Below are 17,680 nucleotides of genomic sequence, written 5' to 3'. Positions count from 1 at the left end.
GGGAGGAGGGGGAGGAGATGCAGGGAATGGGACTCCCTGGCTCCGGCGAGCGGGCGCAGGTGAGGAAGCGAGCTCGGAGTGGAGCATCCGCCTGGACCGCAGGCTGGTGGGGAGAGGCGCGCCCCTCGGCCACCCGGTGCCCAGGGCGATCTGAGCTGTACCTGGGCCAAGCCTTCGTCCTCCACGGCGCCGGGGGATCCCAGCCTGCGCCCCCCGCCCCGCAGCCCGGTTCCCAGCCCCGCCCCGCCCCGCCCCGCCCCCGGCGGGAGGTTCCGCGGGAGCCGGCGGAGCGGCGGTGCCCAGGGCTCCCGCCGCCAGGAGGATGGCCAAGATCCCGGAGCTGGAAGACGCCTTCCCGCAGGCACAGCCTTCGCCCCCCGGTTCCGCGGAGGCCCGGGACGAGTGCTGCGTGCAGCTCCTGAGCAAGGGCTTGCTCGGTTACCCCGAGGAGAGGGCGTACCTGGCGGCCGAGGCGCAGCCGGGCGGCGCGCGGGGCGGCGGGGAGAAGGAGGAGGACGCGGAGCTGCGGGCCGGAGTGAAATCAGGTGCGTGCCCGCTCCCTCCGGGATGCAATCGGGACCAGGAGGCTGCATCCATAAAAGGCATCCGATAGTAGAAACAAACACGCCGCAAACGCACAGACACGCAGAATGTTCTGTTCGGGTCTTTGCATTTCCCTCCAGGAAAATCTTAGTTAACTTGACAGGAAGGGACTTCCCGTAGGTTTTCTCCCGGCCCCCCCCCCCGCCCCCAAAGCCACCCCCGTTTGACGCAAAGGCGCATTAAGAGACTGGCTAATTTTACATTCTGATTTTCTTTCTCACCTTTTCAATTTGCGATCAGAAATGCATTTAAGCAATGGTAACTTTTCCTCTGAAGAAGAGGATTCGGACAGTCACGAAAGCAGAGCCAGAGCGGCGGACCCACACCTGTCTCAGAAGAAAACCATCACGCAGATCATGAAGGACAAGAAGAAGCAGACCCAGCTCACCCTGCAGTGGTAAGCCTCGCCCACAGCGGTACTCAGCACCTGTTGCCTTTTCAAAGTCAGCATCTTCAGAACCTTTGCTTTTCTCATTCTGCCTCTCCCTCAAACTTTTTTTGTGGAAAGTTTAAAAGACAAATTCGGAAACGTACCCAATTTCTTCCCCCCCCCCCCCCGAATATTTGGCATAGAGACATCGTCTGGTACCCATGAAAAATGATGTGCAATACAAATAAAAACCGCCGTCACTTTGCTCATTATTGACTAAAACTAGAATTTATTCGGATGTAAGCAGTAATGAATGCTTTTATGACTTATTTGCTTAACACGGAATCAGTTTGCTCCTTATATGTTTGTTATTTGGTAGCTTTGTGATTATAAAACACGACTCTTAAAAACAGTTTGAAAGGATGAAGGATCTTAACATTGCCTTTATCCGTAAGAGGGCAAATTAAAAAAAAGAAGGCAAATTAAAAACTATCTATTGGCCATAAGAGGAAATGCATTTGAACTAGAACACATAGAAAAATCAGTTAAGATATTGTGCTATAACTTAAACAAATGTTCAACTATTTTTATAGCACTTGTCATATATGATTTATTATAGTGAAATATCACAAATTGGATTTTGTGGAAAATCTTTTAAAACCAACAATTTATCAGTAGGCTTTCTCTGTAAAGAACATTTTGTAATATTGATCTAAAAGAAAAGAGGGATTTAAAGTAAAATATAATATTAAACTTCCTCTCATAGTGTGAAGAAATAGGAGTATAAATTTTCTCCCAAATTCCAAGTAATAAGCAAGTAAGTAAAAAAGTCTATTCACTGATTAGTTACATATTCTGTTTTTATGTAAAGTATTATCTAAATCTTAGAAAAATACAAAAAACCCAGTATAAAAAACTAATACAATTTTATTTTTATTTATTATAACACTGAATTATAGTCTTATATACTAACTTTTTATAATTATATATTTCAACCCCTTGAAATATTTGAAATATAAACCAATAATCTTCTAAAGTTATGGCTTAACTATTGAAGCTGATGTCACACTTACTGGTTAAGACCAGAGCAGTAAATAATTGAGCTGATAATCTGAAATATTTGGGACACAACTATTTTCATTAGGAGAATTGGGACAAAAATGTTTTGATTTCAGATATATTGTGGAGGTCTTTTGAATGATCACTTCCACTTTTTTTTCAGTTCAAATTGAGTGAATGGAAACAAACTTGGGTTTTTATTTTATAAATATGAATGCATTATGATTTTTAAAAAGTTATACTCCAAATCAACCTTGTATGCATGTCTAGGATTACTCCGTAATTTGAAGACAAAAGCAATGCCTACAACATCAAAACAGCCAGGGGGAAAGTAGGCATCCTATGCATGTCATTAATATACAATTTTTAAATAGTTGAGTGTTTCTCAGTGATTTTCATATTTTTTGAAACTATAAAATCCTGTCATTTTATTTAAATTTTCCACACCCTTTCTCCAAAAATGTGTTATATATATATATTTTAAAAACTAAGTGAGCTATTTGTATTTTGCGATTATATTGGGAATGGTAAAAGTTAGAACTGAAAGTGAAAGTGAAAAATCTGGCTGAGTAACTCAGATTTTCATTGTCAACTAGGTGTTTGATTTTATGTGTGCAAATCTTTGTTTTCGGTTCTTATTTTTCTTCTTTATAGCAAAATAGATGTCTGATGCTTTATCTGCTTAAGGAATATATCCTTTACCTTTTATCTCCTGTACCTTGGGGAATATGTAAATCAGAGATATTAAAAAGTTCCACCCAATTTTAATCTGAATGTATGCTCTATATTGCATTGTTCCCATATAGTAATAATTATGACTTTACTATACATAAAATGGGTAAGTTTTAGCCAAAATCACCTACTGAATTGTTAGAAAAACTAGAAATAGAATCTACAAGTTCTGATTTCTTGATTGCTGTTCAGATATTTGTAACCCTTAAATATATTTCATTACATTTATATAAATTGTATTTAATTGCAATTATAGATGTCCAAGTTAAATAGAATTATCTCTATATTTTCAAAGTTTGTATTATATTTATAACATAGAGGTGCATTTGTCATATTTGTAGGTATCTATAGGGAATTGCATAATGTTTCAAGTGTGCAGAATGGTTTAGGTAATTATAGTACTGCTCACAGCTAAAAGGTGTGGGATAGAAATAGTTCAGTACCATTTCGGAGTTGAGTGAAATGAGTTTATTCTTAGTATTTCCCAAATAAATGCATCACCATGCTTCCCTAACTATGTGGGGTTCAGAACTAATTTTTGAATGAAAGTATGGCATTTGCCATCCTGAAGCCTGGCAGCCCTTTAGCATTGGTAACGTTCTTTTAAAAAAACCATCTTCAACTTTGCCATTAATATTTGTATATCCCAGAGCAAACCCTGATGAACAGTGAGGATTTACATAGAAGTAAGACCTGTTCTTTGAGGTGTGGGTCATGCAGGAGTGGTTTTATGTTAGCCCTTACGCTATACCCACACTAGCAGACGTGCATTGGGATTTTTGCTCTTCTGACATCAATCCTGTGATCTGATTTTGAGTAATATCCTGAGTAAAGGAAGTCTGCTTATGTCTATTCATGAACTCATTTGCATAAAATCTCTATTCAAAATGGGCATCACATCAATATGAAAGGGGCATGGAAAGGAGCAGCAAACAGAATGTTTGATCTTACTTTTTGCCTTTTTCCTTAGGCTTGAAGAGAATTACATTGTATGTGAAGGAGTTTGCTTACCACGGTGCATCCTTTATGCACACTATTTAGATTTCTGCAGGAAAGAGAAATTGGAGCCAGCCTGTGCAGCCACCTTTGGAAAGGTAAGTGACACACATTGGCTATACTACCTTACAATTAAAGTTATGTCAGGCAGACAGCGTGGAAACAAATTTATCTGAACAAGTTTTCATACAGAATATTAAGCAATTTGTCTCTCAAGCATAAACGAAGTCTCTTAAGAGCTGTGTCTGGAACTACTATATATTTTACTTTGACTTTACATACGATATGTTGTATCTTGAACTATATGTTTTACCTTGCACTACTATATATTTTGAATATTAGAACCCTGGCTATCAGAACACTTAACTCGTTCTTAAAGGAAACTCCAGTTGAGCAGTGACATTTCCCTTCTATGAGGGATATATTAAAGAGTGTGGTCTGACCTGTATCGAGAAGCAAAATTAAGTAGAAGTGACAAGTATCTTGTCAATGCAATTGGTGATTATGTTTATTATTTAGCTATTCTGAGTATATGAGTTTTTAATACATTTTTATTCTATTACATAAATAGTTCTCTTAATTCTCCATTTCACTTTGAGTATGTTTACACCACAGACTCCAAGGTGTGATGGGATTGGTTAAATTTCTCTCATTTATAAACATTTCTTTCGACCCAAACTATATAATGAGAATGAGATTCTATAGAACTGACATTACTATATTTCTATATGTTGATCTCATTTTGAGAATAAGGAAACGCTATCAATATCTTGGGAAAGTCTTGTTCTTTGAAATTCTTATCATGCTCTATTGTCCAAGAACCTAGGAAATCCCCCCAAAAAACTGTAGGAAGCTTAGTTAAGGCACAAACATTGCATCTTATATAAACTGAAATCCAAATTCTATCCTGTAGAGGGACTCATTGTCCAGAAAATAATGATACTATGGTCCAGCTTCTCCATTTTAAAAAATAAAATGATTTATTACCTTATTTTAAAAATCTGTTTATGAGGGATAGTATGATATGGTGCATGTGATCCAGTGATTTAGGTTTTAGCCTAGACTGTGAATAATTTGTTGTGAGACCTTCTGAAAAGTAATTAACTTCTTCAAAAGTTCCCTCTTTCTATAACATAAGGAGGATGGATAAGACAATTTTTAATGTCCATTTTAGCATTATTATTTTATGAGTCCACCTTATGGCAGTAGTTCTTAGTTTGGGGAGTCATGAAACACCTTGAGAATCTGATTAAAAATTACAAAACCATTTCCCAAGAAATTAACACAGACATAAAGTTTGCCATGGAGTCCTTAGGAGATCATGTATGGATCTCCTATAATCCAGATTAAAACTCCTGCTTTATGTAGAAGAGATTTTTGTTCTTTAATCAGATGCTAATTTTTAAAGCGAATTTAGAGATAGGAACACAGTCAAGCAGAAAGAGTTTCATGTATTTTTTTTTCAGGGTTGGAGATGGATATTTAATTATTGGTAAACCTCTGGGTAGAATTATGATGAGAAACCTAAATCTTTCCACTAGGTAGATAAAATAATAATTGCCTTGGTAGCAACATCAAGTAAAAGCACATATTGGTATGATCTGCCTTGGAAATGGAAATAATTTCCAAAGAGGACAATCTCATAAAAAAGTACCTTCCTGCCTCTGCTCATGTATTATTGCTTATCAATATGTGTATGATATTCCTTTTCCAGACTAAATATTTACTTGAAGTTGAACGTTTACTTTTTAGAATTAGCCATGGGTGATTTGCAATTGAATCACACACTTTCTGAAAACTAAAGTAATTGACTTTCTTTTTAGACAATTCGCCAGAAATTTCCCCTCTTAACGACAAGACGTCTTGGAACAAGAGGCCATTCAAAGTAAGATACATCAATAAACACATATCACACCTGTACATATGCTACCTTGTGCATGATGATTGACACAATGTAAAATAAGTATTGTCTTTATTGGTGAATAGAACCAGGCATTTTCTTCTTGATGAGACAGACTTTTAACACCTGTAAGAACTAAAAAGAAAAATAAGTGGGTTTAGGATGTTTATTTAAAAAGCCAAATTTACACAGAGAAATCATAATATTTTTTTCTGATGGAAAAATTTAAATGAATCATTTTCATAATTTTAAAACCACTCCTGAAGGCACCGGTGTCAGGAAAGGGAAATGTATGTAGCTCAATAAGTGACCAAATGGAATTCATGCTTCTAAAGAGCAAAGCCGAAGCCAGGGGTTGAAGCATGGTTCAGGTTCTTTCTCTGGTTTTCTTTCAGATAATTTCTTAGGCTCCCTTCTTTCCCCTTGAAGACAAATAGCATGCCCAAATGACCTCCTTGGTCATCTCTTAGTATAAATAGGAACATAAAATAAGGTGTCATATAGTCCCTCTCTTGGTAACTTTAGCTATATATTTTTTCTCTTGTGGCAATTTTTGTAGAACCCACAGTTATAGGTTATTGTCCATCAGTTATTTACTCTTCAATTTTTACTTTTTTCCTTTCCTTCTGCCTAAAAACACATCCAGATCTCCTTTATGTTGATAAAAATAAAATGATCTCAAACGTACTATATTACTCTTCCTAATTACTGTTATTCTTTTTATCTTTGCTAGTTCCTTTTTAAAAAATTTTTTTAAATTCTCACCTGAGGATATGTTCTTATTGACTTTTTTAGAGAAAGAGGAAGGGAGAGGGAAAGAGACAGAAACACTGATTGGTTCCCTTCCGTGGATCGAATCCACAATCTACGTATGTGTCTGGATGGGGAATAGAACCCATGACCCTTTGGTGCACAGGACTACACCCCAACCAACTGAGCCACACCAACTGAGCCACACTGGCCAGGACTCTTTGCTGTTTCTTGAAAGAGCAGCTACCTGCTCACTTCCCCTAGTGTGAATCACGTCTCTGTTCCAATCCATTTCTTTACTAGCATTTGGGCAAAACCACAATGGCTTACTTTTTACTATTACTCATTTCCCTTGGCACCTGGAAATACATACATAAATACATACATAAAACTTGCTCGATGGCTTCTATCACAGCCCTGCCACGTCCTCTTCCTTCCCCTACCTCATTTTCTAGTGCACTGGCACCTTTTCTGCCCTAACATCTAATTCAGCACTGTCCAATGAAAAACAATGCAGCTGCATAGCTTTAAAAAATTGTAGTGGCCACATTAAAAAACAAGTAGAATTGCTTTTAATGTTTTAATCTAACATATCCAGAACATTTGATTACCATGTGATCAAAATAAAAATCATTAATGACATACTTTATGTTCTTTTTTTTTTCTATTAAGTTTTTGAGATCCAGTGTGTATTTGACATTTACAGCACATCTCAACTCAGACTAGTCACATTGCAAGTGGTCAATACCCACATGTGACTCGTGGCAACCCTATTGTCTAACTCAGTCTTAGTCCCTTGCCAAAAAAGAGGTCCTATTTTTGGACTTCTCTTAAATCTGTCTTGTTTCTCACTTTAATAACCTGGTCTTGACTCAGTTCTTCCAGTCTGTTCAATACAATTTTTTTCTAAATTGACCTTCTAACGTTCAGATTTAATCATGCCTCTCTCGTGCTCAGAAACTTTCAACAGCTCATCATTTCTACTATGAAAGACAAATTTTTCTCCCTTTGACATTAAAGGTCCATTATGAATTAGTCCCAATCCATTTTCCTATCTTATAATCTATTTCTCTTTTCTCAGCATGCAGCCTATGCTTTCCCCAAATTATTGTCCTACTACCCATTGCTTCACCCTCAACTGTCTCTTCCTTTTTAGGCTGTCTTCCTCCATTGCAACGACCTTTTCCTTATGGGCATATTCACATATTATCCATTTAAAAGCATGTCCCATGAACTTCCTCTTCTTCAGGATCTTTTCTTAGCCTCTTGATTTGTTGTAGGTTCTTTCTTTGTACTCTCATAGCAATCTATTGGAACCTATCTTAATGTGAAATTAACTTATTTCTTCCCCTCAACAGATAGTATTTTGAGGATAGAGACTTTGTCTCATTTATACTCATATTTTATCTGTTGTCTAATACATAGTAGATTATCCATTAGTATTCATGTAATTGATTCCAATTAATGTTAACAGTATTGTGGCCTGAGAAGGAGAAATAAATGCCGGATTGAAAGATATATTAGCTTTTTCCTTCTGACCAAGTCAGCTTTTATTCAAAGTTGACTCAATTTATCTGGCTGATATCTATTGAATTTGATTTCTACTGAATTGTGTGTGGAAGAAAGATCAGTTTGTGTTTGAAGTAGATAGATAATAAAAAAGAGGCAAAGCAATGCTGAGAAATCCTCTTCCTAGGGCCTACAGAGGGCAGGCAGGCAGGCTGCAGAGAAAGTCAATTAATCCTAGAAGGAGCCTTTAGGATTAGGGATGAATCATTAACCCTGTCCTTTGTGACACTCGGAGACTCCGGTGTTTAGGTTTATGTAACAATACGTGGTGACTTCAGGCAATTTGTTTGATATCTAAGAGCAGACATGCCCAAGAACAAAGCATTAGCAATTTGAATTTTCTTCTACCTTCCTGATGTGCCATTTGCTTGTTATAACTTGTTATTATATATTTGGTATTTTTATATCATGGGAAAATGAAATTTTCCATATGTAAACTAAGGATGTTGAAAGATATGGCAAAATGTAGAGTTTGTGTATCTTATAATTGGTAATGTTTCGATGTAATTATTCTTAGCCAGGTAGTTTTCTTGTTTTTATATATTTCTAAGAAATACCCCTTCTATTTTAATTTTAGGAGATAGCACATATCAAAAGGCAGCATTTCCTAGTGGTTAGGAGCATGAGGTTTAAAGTTGGACAAATCTTAGCTTTAATTTCATACTTTCATATAAAGCTGTATAACTCTAGATGAATTGTTCAGCTTTTCATCAGTAAGTTAAAAATATCTACCTCATAGGTTTCTTTTGAAGATTAAATAAAGTATAGGAATGAATATGTTTTCAACCTTTCTATTCTTAATGATATGAAATTAAGAACTCAATGTATCAAAATATCAGCAATGCAGTTAAAGTTATTATTTATTGAGCAACACACACACACACACACACACACACACACACACACACACACACTGTAATCCTTGCAATGACAATACAAGATTGGAATTCCTGTGTTTTACAAATCAGGAAACTGCAGTCAAGATTATTGACTTGCTCAAGCCCACACAGATACTATAAAATAACAATATTGGCATGTAAGTCAAGGTTTATTTGGCTCTACAGCTTGTGCTTTGTCAGCTAGTAAAGCCTACCTCTTTCTGATGTCAGTCATATCAACAAAACAATTGTTTAATTGAACTTTTGTTTTTTTTAAGTTTTTTTTTCTGATCTAAGTTTTAAAATTTTATTTTTTATTGTACTTTCATTATTTTTATTGGATTCTTTCTCAAAGAGCTAACATTTTCTCAAGCTTCAATCATAAGGCATTTTAAATTATTTTATATTTATTGAAATATATTTATATTTTATGTAAAAGTAAATCTGTAGTACAAACACAGTTTTGCTTTCTGCTTCTAATTTTGTCCTAAACATTCCTATATATTGGTATATTATCTTTACAATCATCATTTCTAATGACTGTTTAATAATTCAAAAATTTACATTTTATGAAAGATATTATTATGTCTCTAGAAATATGAACAAATGATGAACCAGAAATATAAATGAAGATGTAAACATATTTTGGAAAAACAGGAATTTATAATTTCTCCCAGTTTTACTAGTAATTTTGTAAAATTTATTTTATTGAGTATTTAGCATAATACCCTAAATATACTATTACTGAATATTTATTTATATTATTTCAAAATATAAGTAAGTTGGGTATTAATTTATTTGAACCTTTGTGGATTATATATTAGAATATATTAATGATGGTCATTTAAAAATATAAGTTCTCAATTTTTTACAAATTCTTATGGAATATGCTATATTATGGCCAATTATTTCATTTGGGTCTGTCAGACATAATTTATTTTAGATGATGATTAACCTAAAAGATTCTTCTATATTGTGGGCACAAGATGAACCATTTCTAAAACTGTCCTTACATGCTTTTAGGGTCCATGGAACAATGTCACTTTCCAGACTTTACTGGTCCATGGATGGAATCCAAAAGTCTGGGAAACACTGATATATGGTGACAAAGAGATGGTTAATAGAGTTTAAAAAATAGGAGTGAATTCGGTGTTTATTTTCAAGTTCTGTTTCCCTAAGTTCTGACATAACTGTGTTATAAAAATGGTTAATCCTGCCCTAGCCGGTTTGGCTCAGTGGATAGAGCATTGGCCTGTGGATCGAAGGGTCCAGGGTCCATTCCCAGTCAAGGGCAGGTACCTCGGTTGCAGGCTCCTCCCCTGCCCCTGCCCTGGTCAGGGCACGTGCAGGCAACCAATGGATGTGTTTCTCTCACACCGATATTTCTCTCTGTCTCTCTTTCCTTCTCTAACAACAACAACAAAAAATCAATGGAAAAAATATCCTCGGGTGAGGATTAAAAAAAAGAAAAAAAAGGTCAGTCCTCACAACTCACCTTTATGCAGGTGCTACTCTTTCCCTCATCAAAAGTTAAAAGATGTGAACAGTTTAACTAAATAAAATGAATAAAAAATTTATCCAACCAAAAGAAAGAGAGGAAATATTTAAAACAAACAGATGCGTTAAAAACAACAAAAACAAATGGACAGAATCACTATGTAGAGCCCACTGTCAAAATTAGGAACAATTGAAATGGATTCCAGTGGCCAGTCGGATGTTCCTCATAAGAAGCCATTGCTGCCAAAGGTTATGGAAAAGGGTCTCAGGTTAGAAAGCCTCACCCTGGCCTCAGGCATCTAACCTAAGTGTGTTTTTAGGACAAAGCCAGTCTAGTTGAAGGGCACATTAGCATCTCAGCCCTCCATCCCTTCCTTCACTCTTACCGCCAAGAAAACCAATAATCCCAATAGATTCTTCCCATTCTCAACACTAAGATAAAAACTGACTTCGCTTTTGCGCTTTTTCTTCTCTTTGATTTGCAACCGATGCCAAAAATATATCCCTGATTATTTTTCTTTGAAACCTTTTTAAATGTAGATTTTGAATAAATAAAAATAAAACAAGAGTCTATAGGTACAAAAGAGTAATGAAAAGTATTGCTTATTTTATGTGCAAGTGTATTGTATCAAGAATGAGCAATCATTCATATTTATATTGATGTATAAAGCATGGTGTTAAACAAGAGTTTTTGAGATTCAAAGAATAGTAAGATAGAATACATGGTGTCAAAAAACATCCACTATTAATATTTATATATACGATAAGCATTTTACTGAGTATCCTGAAGCTGACTAGGCCCTAGAGATACAGTTCTGAGTAAAAAGAGCCCATATCCCACCCTTGCTTGGAATGACTCAGAGGAGTAAGGAAGAACACAGTTGAGTAGATTTCATGCAAAGGTAGACTGTTTGATTTGAAGTTACATTTTAATTTCTTATAGACTTTGATCAGTTGAATCTTGGTTTTCAGACATGATGGACAAAAGCTATTATCTTATTTATTAGTGGTGATTTAGTGGGCTAATAAAACTGATATGGCAGCTGCTCTTATCATAGTAAGTTATTGCAAGTCCCTGACCAGCTTAATCCCATCATTTCCTTATCAGTTATCATTGTGTAGTGTAAACGAACATCAGGGCTACTTGCTCAGTGGGAACATATGTTTCAGGAATTCTATATAATGACTGAAATGGAAAAGAAGAAATATAGGTGTAGGTATAAATAGATCAGCAAATGAAGAAAAGTATTAGACGCAATGTAAATATTCTAGTAGTAAAAAAACAAAGCAGCAATAATTGCATTTGTCCTATTAATATATTGTATATTTTAGAACACATTAACTTTAAAATGTAGACATAAAAACTAATGAATAATTGTTTATTTCTAATATAAGGCTAAGGACAGTTGATGCTAATGAATGAGTACAACTTTGTTAGTTCGCAAAGACTACTTGGGTTATGAAAACATTTTCTTTAAGAAATTAGCTAATCATACCAGGATTTTAGGGCATTTATTATTTATCTTCTTTATTAAAAATTGATAAAAAAAAGCATTTAGAGAAAGAACTATGGAATGTTTGGGAATCTTTATTCGGAGTAACCTATAGAATAGGCATCAGGTAGTGGTATATAAATTAAAACAGTGAAAACTTCACCTTTTTATTTAATGTGCACCAGCATATGTTTTTGTTATGCTAGAATATTTCTGGCAAATATTTCCTAGCAAGTTTATTTTAGGGAAAAGTATTAACAACAAAATAGTGCTACAAAATGTTGCAAGAGGAAAAATCCATGTAAACGTTGCATGAAATGGCTCTTCCCACTTTTATGAGGTTTGCTTTTAGCTGCTAGGAGGACAGAGAGTTGCTCATTTGTTATCTCTTCTCTGTTCTCAAAGACACTGAATCATCACTCGCATCATAACATGTAACTATTTAGACTAAAAGGAAGATTAAAGGAGGAAAATTATATTATCAGCTCCAGAAAAAAAACTGGTTATGAAACGTGCTAAAGCATTACAATGGTCATTGCAAAAGAGATATTTATATTCCTAATGACATTCTTACCACCTAAATACACTGATTCCATGCTCTTTATACACATTGTTAGGTATACAACATTTGTTCAACCCCTGGTAAACTGGAAATACACAGTGCTAGGAGGAGGTTGTTGAAAACTATTGGCTGTAAGATAATTTGTGTTTTATCAGTTTCTAAATTTTTAGCAAGGAACATTGATTCAACCAATAAATGAGATTTTTTTTTTCCTTTACAGTAATGTCTAATGGGAACACAATGAAAGAAAAGATACAATTCTCTTCCTCCAAATCTTATAATTTAGTAGGGGAGGTAAGCCATGGGTGTTTACACATACCAATGGTATGAAGTATAAAGCTACATGGGATGACCATAAGAGGAGTTCAAAGGAAAGAGAAATTAGTTTTACCAGAGAACAGGCAAAGCTTCATGCATTAATGCCATGCCTTGAGGCATGGGTAAGAAATGAGGCATGAAGGAAGAATATTGCCAATGGAGAGAGAGCTCAGCAAAGTGAAGGCCCCAAGGTAGGAAAGCACGAGTTATCTATGGAGAACAAGTGGTTCTGATAGCAATAAATAGGGTTATACGGTCTCAGTCGTAGAATTACAGGAGTTAGGAGATTTACTTCATTATTTTAGAAAAGAAATTCTCCCATCTCTACCAAATTTTAAATTGTGCTCAGATTTTAAGTATATGATGCTATATGCATGCCTTTTATTGACAAATCTCTTTATTGCTGAGGTCAGAAAAGGGGCCCTGGGACTTAGAACCTTACTTGTCCACTTCCAACTCAGACTGTGATGCTAAGAAATGAAATTAAATATGGTTACACTGGCATCCCCTTGTTCTCTTCTATCTCGTCCCTTCCCTGATCTTGGATGAATGCAAATTGAAATGGTAGGTAACCAATAGGCAGTGGTGCTGCATGGATAGGAGAGGGAGACTGAAAGCAGAGGTTATCAGGCTGTGGCCGCCCTCACTAAACACCCACTATTCGACTGGCTTCTGTACAACATTTGTAGTCTTTGCACTTAGGGGTGTAATACGCCAGGAGTCTTCAGTTTAGGAGAATATGCTACAACTTGAGACTAGATAAGATCCTGTACTTACCTGTGGCTCAGGATTCATAGACACGTTTATAACTAATTCTTCGTAACACTTACATTCTGTGACTCCTCTTTCCATTGATTCATGACATAGTTTCCCCCCACCCCCCATTGTTGCACAAAAGTTTGAAGTGAAAATGATAGTGAATTGGGCTTCTCATTCCACATGAGGAACAACTTTTAAAGGGTCACAGGCTTCATATATATTCCTATGCATGATATCAAGGACTTCCTCACATGTAATGTCATTCTGTTTTCTCTATCTAACAGATACGCTACAAAGGAAACCTACCATTTTTTTATTCAGTTGATTAAGTTCAAATTGAGTAGAGCCATTTGCAAATAGATACATTCTATGTATATACTTAGAGTCAATGCATACATTTACAAATTTAAGTGCCTACAATTACTTTGTTTTTTGCTTTGAAACCTAACTTTTTAAAGGTTTGAAAGGAATTGGCAGTAGGTGATTTTTTTTGTCTATAATTATCAAGTCAAGAGCCAAAAGTACATTTTAAATATATTTAAAACATAAGTAGGATTAGTTACCATCAAAGAGGGATTTAGCGTATTAAGATGTTACTTGAAAAAAAAAATCAGGAAAGGAAGGTGATCAATGGGTTGCAGTGCTTACTTGAGCTTTATTTCAGTTATACGTTAGTATCCTTTTTCCTTCCATCAACTCCTGCATTAACACACAGCTGGTTCCTGTCCTTGTTCTAGGTATCATTATTATGGGATTGGCATCAAAGAAAGCAGTGCATATTACCACTCCGTTTATTCTGGAAAAGGCCTGACAAGGTAGAATTCTAATACTTTCAAACAAATTCTCTGCCTTTCTTTAAATATGCATGATATCTATTGAATAGAATGACTTACTCATTTTACTTATAAAATATTTTCTTTTAAGCATCAGGCCTTAATTACAATTTCGTATGGACATTTACTGTGATGTGGTCTAGATTACTGCACAATTTATATAATTTACAATCATTAATGACAAATTAATGGTGAAACAGGTGTTCCAGAGAGATGAACAACAACAACAACAACAACAAATCAGGGAAGCAGAATTGCTTTTAAATTAGTATTGATTCATAAGGCTGAATCTGTTTTCAGGCTGGATTCAGTAAAAAGAAAAGCAGGAATTGTAAGTGTGTTTTTCTTTTGCTAAGAGACAAACCTGTTTGAATATCGATGTGCTTGACCAGTACCTTACACATACGAAAAGTTTATTACAATTGTCTCCAATCACATATGTCCTGACTACCAGCTTACCTTAGTAAGATAAAACTACTCACCTTTTTGAGTCTCTGTGAAAAGAAAAACACAAATGAATGTAAAGAACACATTTGCTCTGATCTTCCATTAACTCTCAGGAGGAGGTAATTCACAAGTGAAATGATATTCAGTGAAACCCGTGATATATACAATTATTATTTTTTAAATTCTAGTGCTCAGAATAATTAAATCTACATCTGAGATTGCCTTGGTGACTTATCAATAATTGCTCTTAGCTCTCAAAGAATGAATAATTTTTAAAAGTAAAGTATCCTATGGAAAAAAATAAATCTAGTCACCTGAGTCTTACTAAGATGAACTCAGATATTACAAAGGACATAATGGAGGCTTACTAGCCACTACCTACTCATTTTAAAGTGCAATTATAGCCAGAACACACATAAATATTTAATATCAAGTATTTTTTGTTTGCCTCAAATCTTACCAGACTTCCCTACATATTCTTAATTTTACGTTTCCTTAGTAGACTTATTTTTTAAGTTGAAAAATATGTTTGGATCTCTTTGAACATCAAATAAATTTCTCCATCCAGATTTATTTCACTAATCATAGTATGCTATTTTGTAGGTTTTCTGCATTTTCTTGATAACTATAACTATATATGTATATTTTTAACTAATGGAAAATATACTGATTTTTAAGGTTTTCTGGAAGCAAGCTTAAGAATGAGGTAAGAATTACTTTCATTTCTTCTGTTTTACATTTGCTGTAATATGTATTGCAAACCGAGCAGTAAGTGTTAATCATCCTTGTTGGCAAATATAGAAATGAATGTTATTTATTAGGAGCTCCTTGAATAACTTGATGTTGTCAGACAGAGCTAAGTTATACCTGAGGCAGCTAATGGTTCCTTGCATGGACCTACTGAACAACTTCCAATTAACCTAGGAGAGGTGGTTTTTCAATTATCCATTCCTAACATCAGATGTTTAAGCTATTGCAAAAAGAGACCATTACTGATCAAAGACATTTCCATTTAAAAGTAAACAGAAAGCCTAATGCTAAGGATATGGAAAGAATTGCTATTTGGAATATACCTGTTTAGACAAAACCTTTAATAGTTATCGAGAAGCCCAAATGTTATGTTATGGTTTGTTTCAATATTATGGTTTGTTTTAACCACTTGTGTGTGTGTGTGTATGTATGTATATATATATGTATTAGCACTATGCTGACCACTTCTTCAATGAGGGGGGCTGTGGATGGTGGAGGTGGGAGCTAGGGAGAAAGGGCACATTATACCATCCCCCCTCACTTTATCCCTAGACTTCCCTCCTCCTACCAGCCCCCAACCAAGCCACAGATGAGCAAACTGACTTTATCTAAATGAGTTAGACTACCATTAGGGACTGCATGGCTAATTAAGCACATGATAAGGCCTTCATTATCAAGTTAACTAAAAAAGAGGTGCCACTGAACTAAGGGCACATGACACTGTGTTGGGTGGTAAATCTGGACCTGAGGTAAATTGTAGCTCCATTAGTTTGGTGAAATGATGCAAGCATATTATCTTAAGAAAAAAATATAAAGCCCTAATCTTCTGAAATGACCAATTTCTTCCCACCAGTGTTTTTAATGCATTTAATGGCTAGTTATATAATAAAATGCTCTAGGTTGCTCTCTTTATCAATGAAATAATAGCTCTTTATTAGATGAACAATTGTGAAAGTGCAAGCATATTGACTTAGAAATATACTTCAGTTGACTGAAGTTTATGTCAACAGGGAATTTAAGTAACTTCTCTCAGGTGTTTTTCTACCACTTTGGTAGAGCTGGTGTGCTAGCAAACTGTCAGCTGATATAGCACGTGTATGGCAGGCCTTGCTTTATAGAATAACAGGAAAATGTACCTCAAGTCTTCTGTTTCATCCTCAGAAGAGTACATGACAAATTCAGGTGTACATTTTGTCGATAAAGTGAAAATAAATGATTTTGGTTAGGCTATATAGCCTATTTTTCTAAACATACCTGAAGCAATAACAGAGTGCCATTATGATAATGATTACAGACATGAACACCATTAAGGATTTTCTAAAGGCTCGAACTACACTAGATACTTAAAAAAATAATTAAATATTTGTTTAACAAAATTGAAATAAAAAATATTTTGTACTTAAGGTGACCATCATAGTTTGCTCAGGACCCAAGACTTTCAATGTAAGTCATTTGAACATTAATACTTATTAATGTTCATATTTCTGGTGACTTGAACATGAATAACTGTGAGGTAGGGAAAATAGATGTTAACATTGCTAGTTTACAACTGAGGACATTGAGGCTAAGAGATACATTTGCTTTCTAAAATATTCTCAGTAAAGTTCTATTTTTTAAAACCCATGGTCAAGATATTAATAGATATATGGAGTTACAGAGACTAGGGAACAAAATAGTGAGTGGATAGATTTGACCCTTTACATTGTAGCAGGAAAATATATCTTAAGTGATTATAAAGGGTGTCATGGTAGTTAACATAGTTGAAGTGGTTAAGGATATTTCCCAGAGGAAGTGACATTTAAGGAAATAACTGAGAAGAAGTGGGAATTTGGAGGAGGAGTGCAGTAAGGGAAGGGAGTTGAAAAGTGGTCTATACAGCTGGAACAGCACAGATTAGGGTTTCTCAGACTTGGTATTATTTACATTTGGGGCCAAATAATTATGTGTTGTGGGGAATGTCCTGTGCTCTGTAGGATGTTTAGCAGCATCACGGTGTTAGGACAAGAAAGAGGACTTAGATATTTAGTTTAATAGTGACTGAAGCCAGGGTAATGGATAAAAATGTCTAGAAATAAATGAGAAGAGAAGAGGTTATAAGAAGAGTTGTGAAAAGTGAGTTAGAAGAAAACGTCAACAAGATAACTGAAGAAAATTTAGAGAGCTA

General features: G+C 35.4%; 1 protein-coding gene across 1 annotated transcript in view; it reads left to right on the top strand.

The window, feature by feature from the left end:
- The first annotated feature begins 322 nt into the window (after positions 1-322).
- RFX6 (regulatory factor X6) overlaps positions 323-17,680 on the top strand; it is a 44,156-nt gene continuing 26,798 nt past the window's right edge. Inside the window, exons 1-6 of the mRNA XM_008138973.3 lie at positions 323-545; positions 844-1,000; positions 3,735-3,858; positions 5,584-5,645; positions 14,224-14,301; positions 15,445-15,472. Coding sequence (XP_008137195.2) covers positions 323-545; positions 844-1,000; positions 3,735-3,858; positions 5,584-5,645; positions 14,224-14,301; positions 15,445-15,472 — 672 coding nt within the window. The remainder of the gene's footprint in view (positions 546-843; positions 1,001-3,734; positions 3,859-5,583; positions 5,646-14,223; positions 14,302-15,444; positions 15,473-17,680) is intronic.

The sequence above is a fragment of the Eptesicus fuscus genome, chromosome 10 (assembly GCF_027574615.1).
Source record: "Eptesicus fuscus isolate TK198812 chromosome 10, DD_ASM_mEF_20220401, whole genome shotgun sequence".
Lineage (NCBI taxonomy): Eukaryota > Metazoa > Chordata > Mammalia > Chiroptera > Vespertilionidae > Eptesicus > Eptesicus fuscus.
Note: the sequence above shows the minus strand (reverse complement) of the source record. Positions and strands in the feature narration are given on the sequence as shown.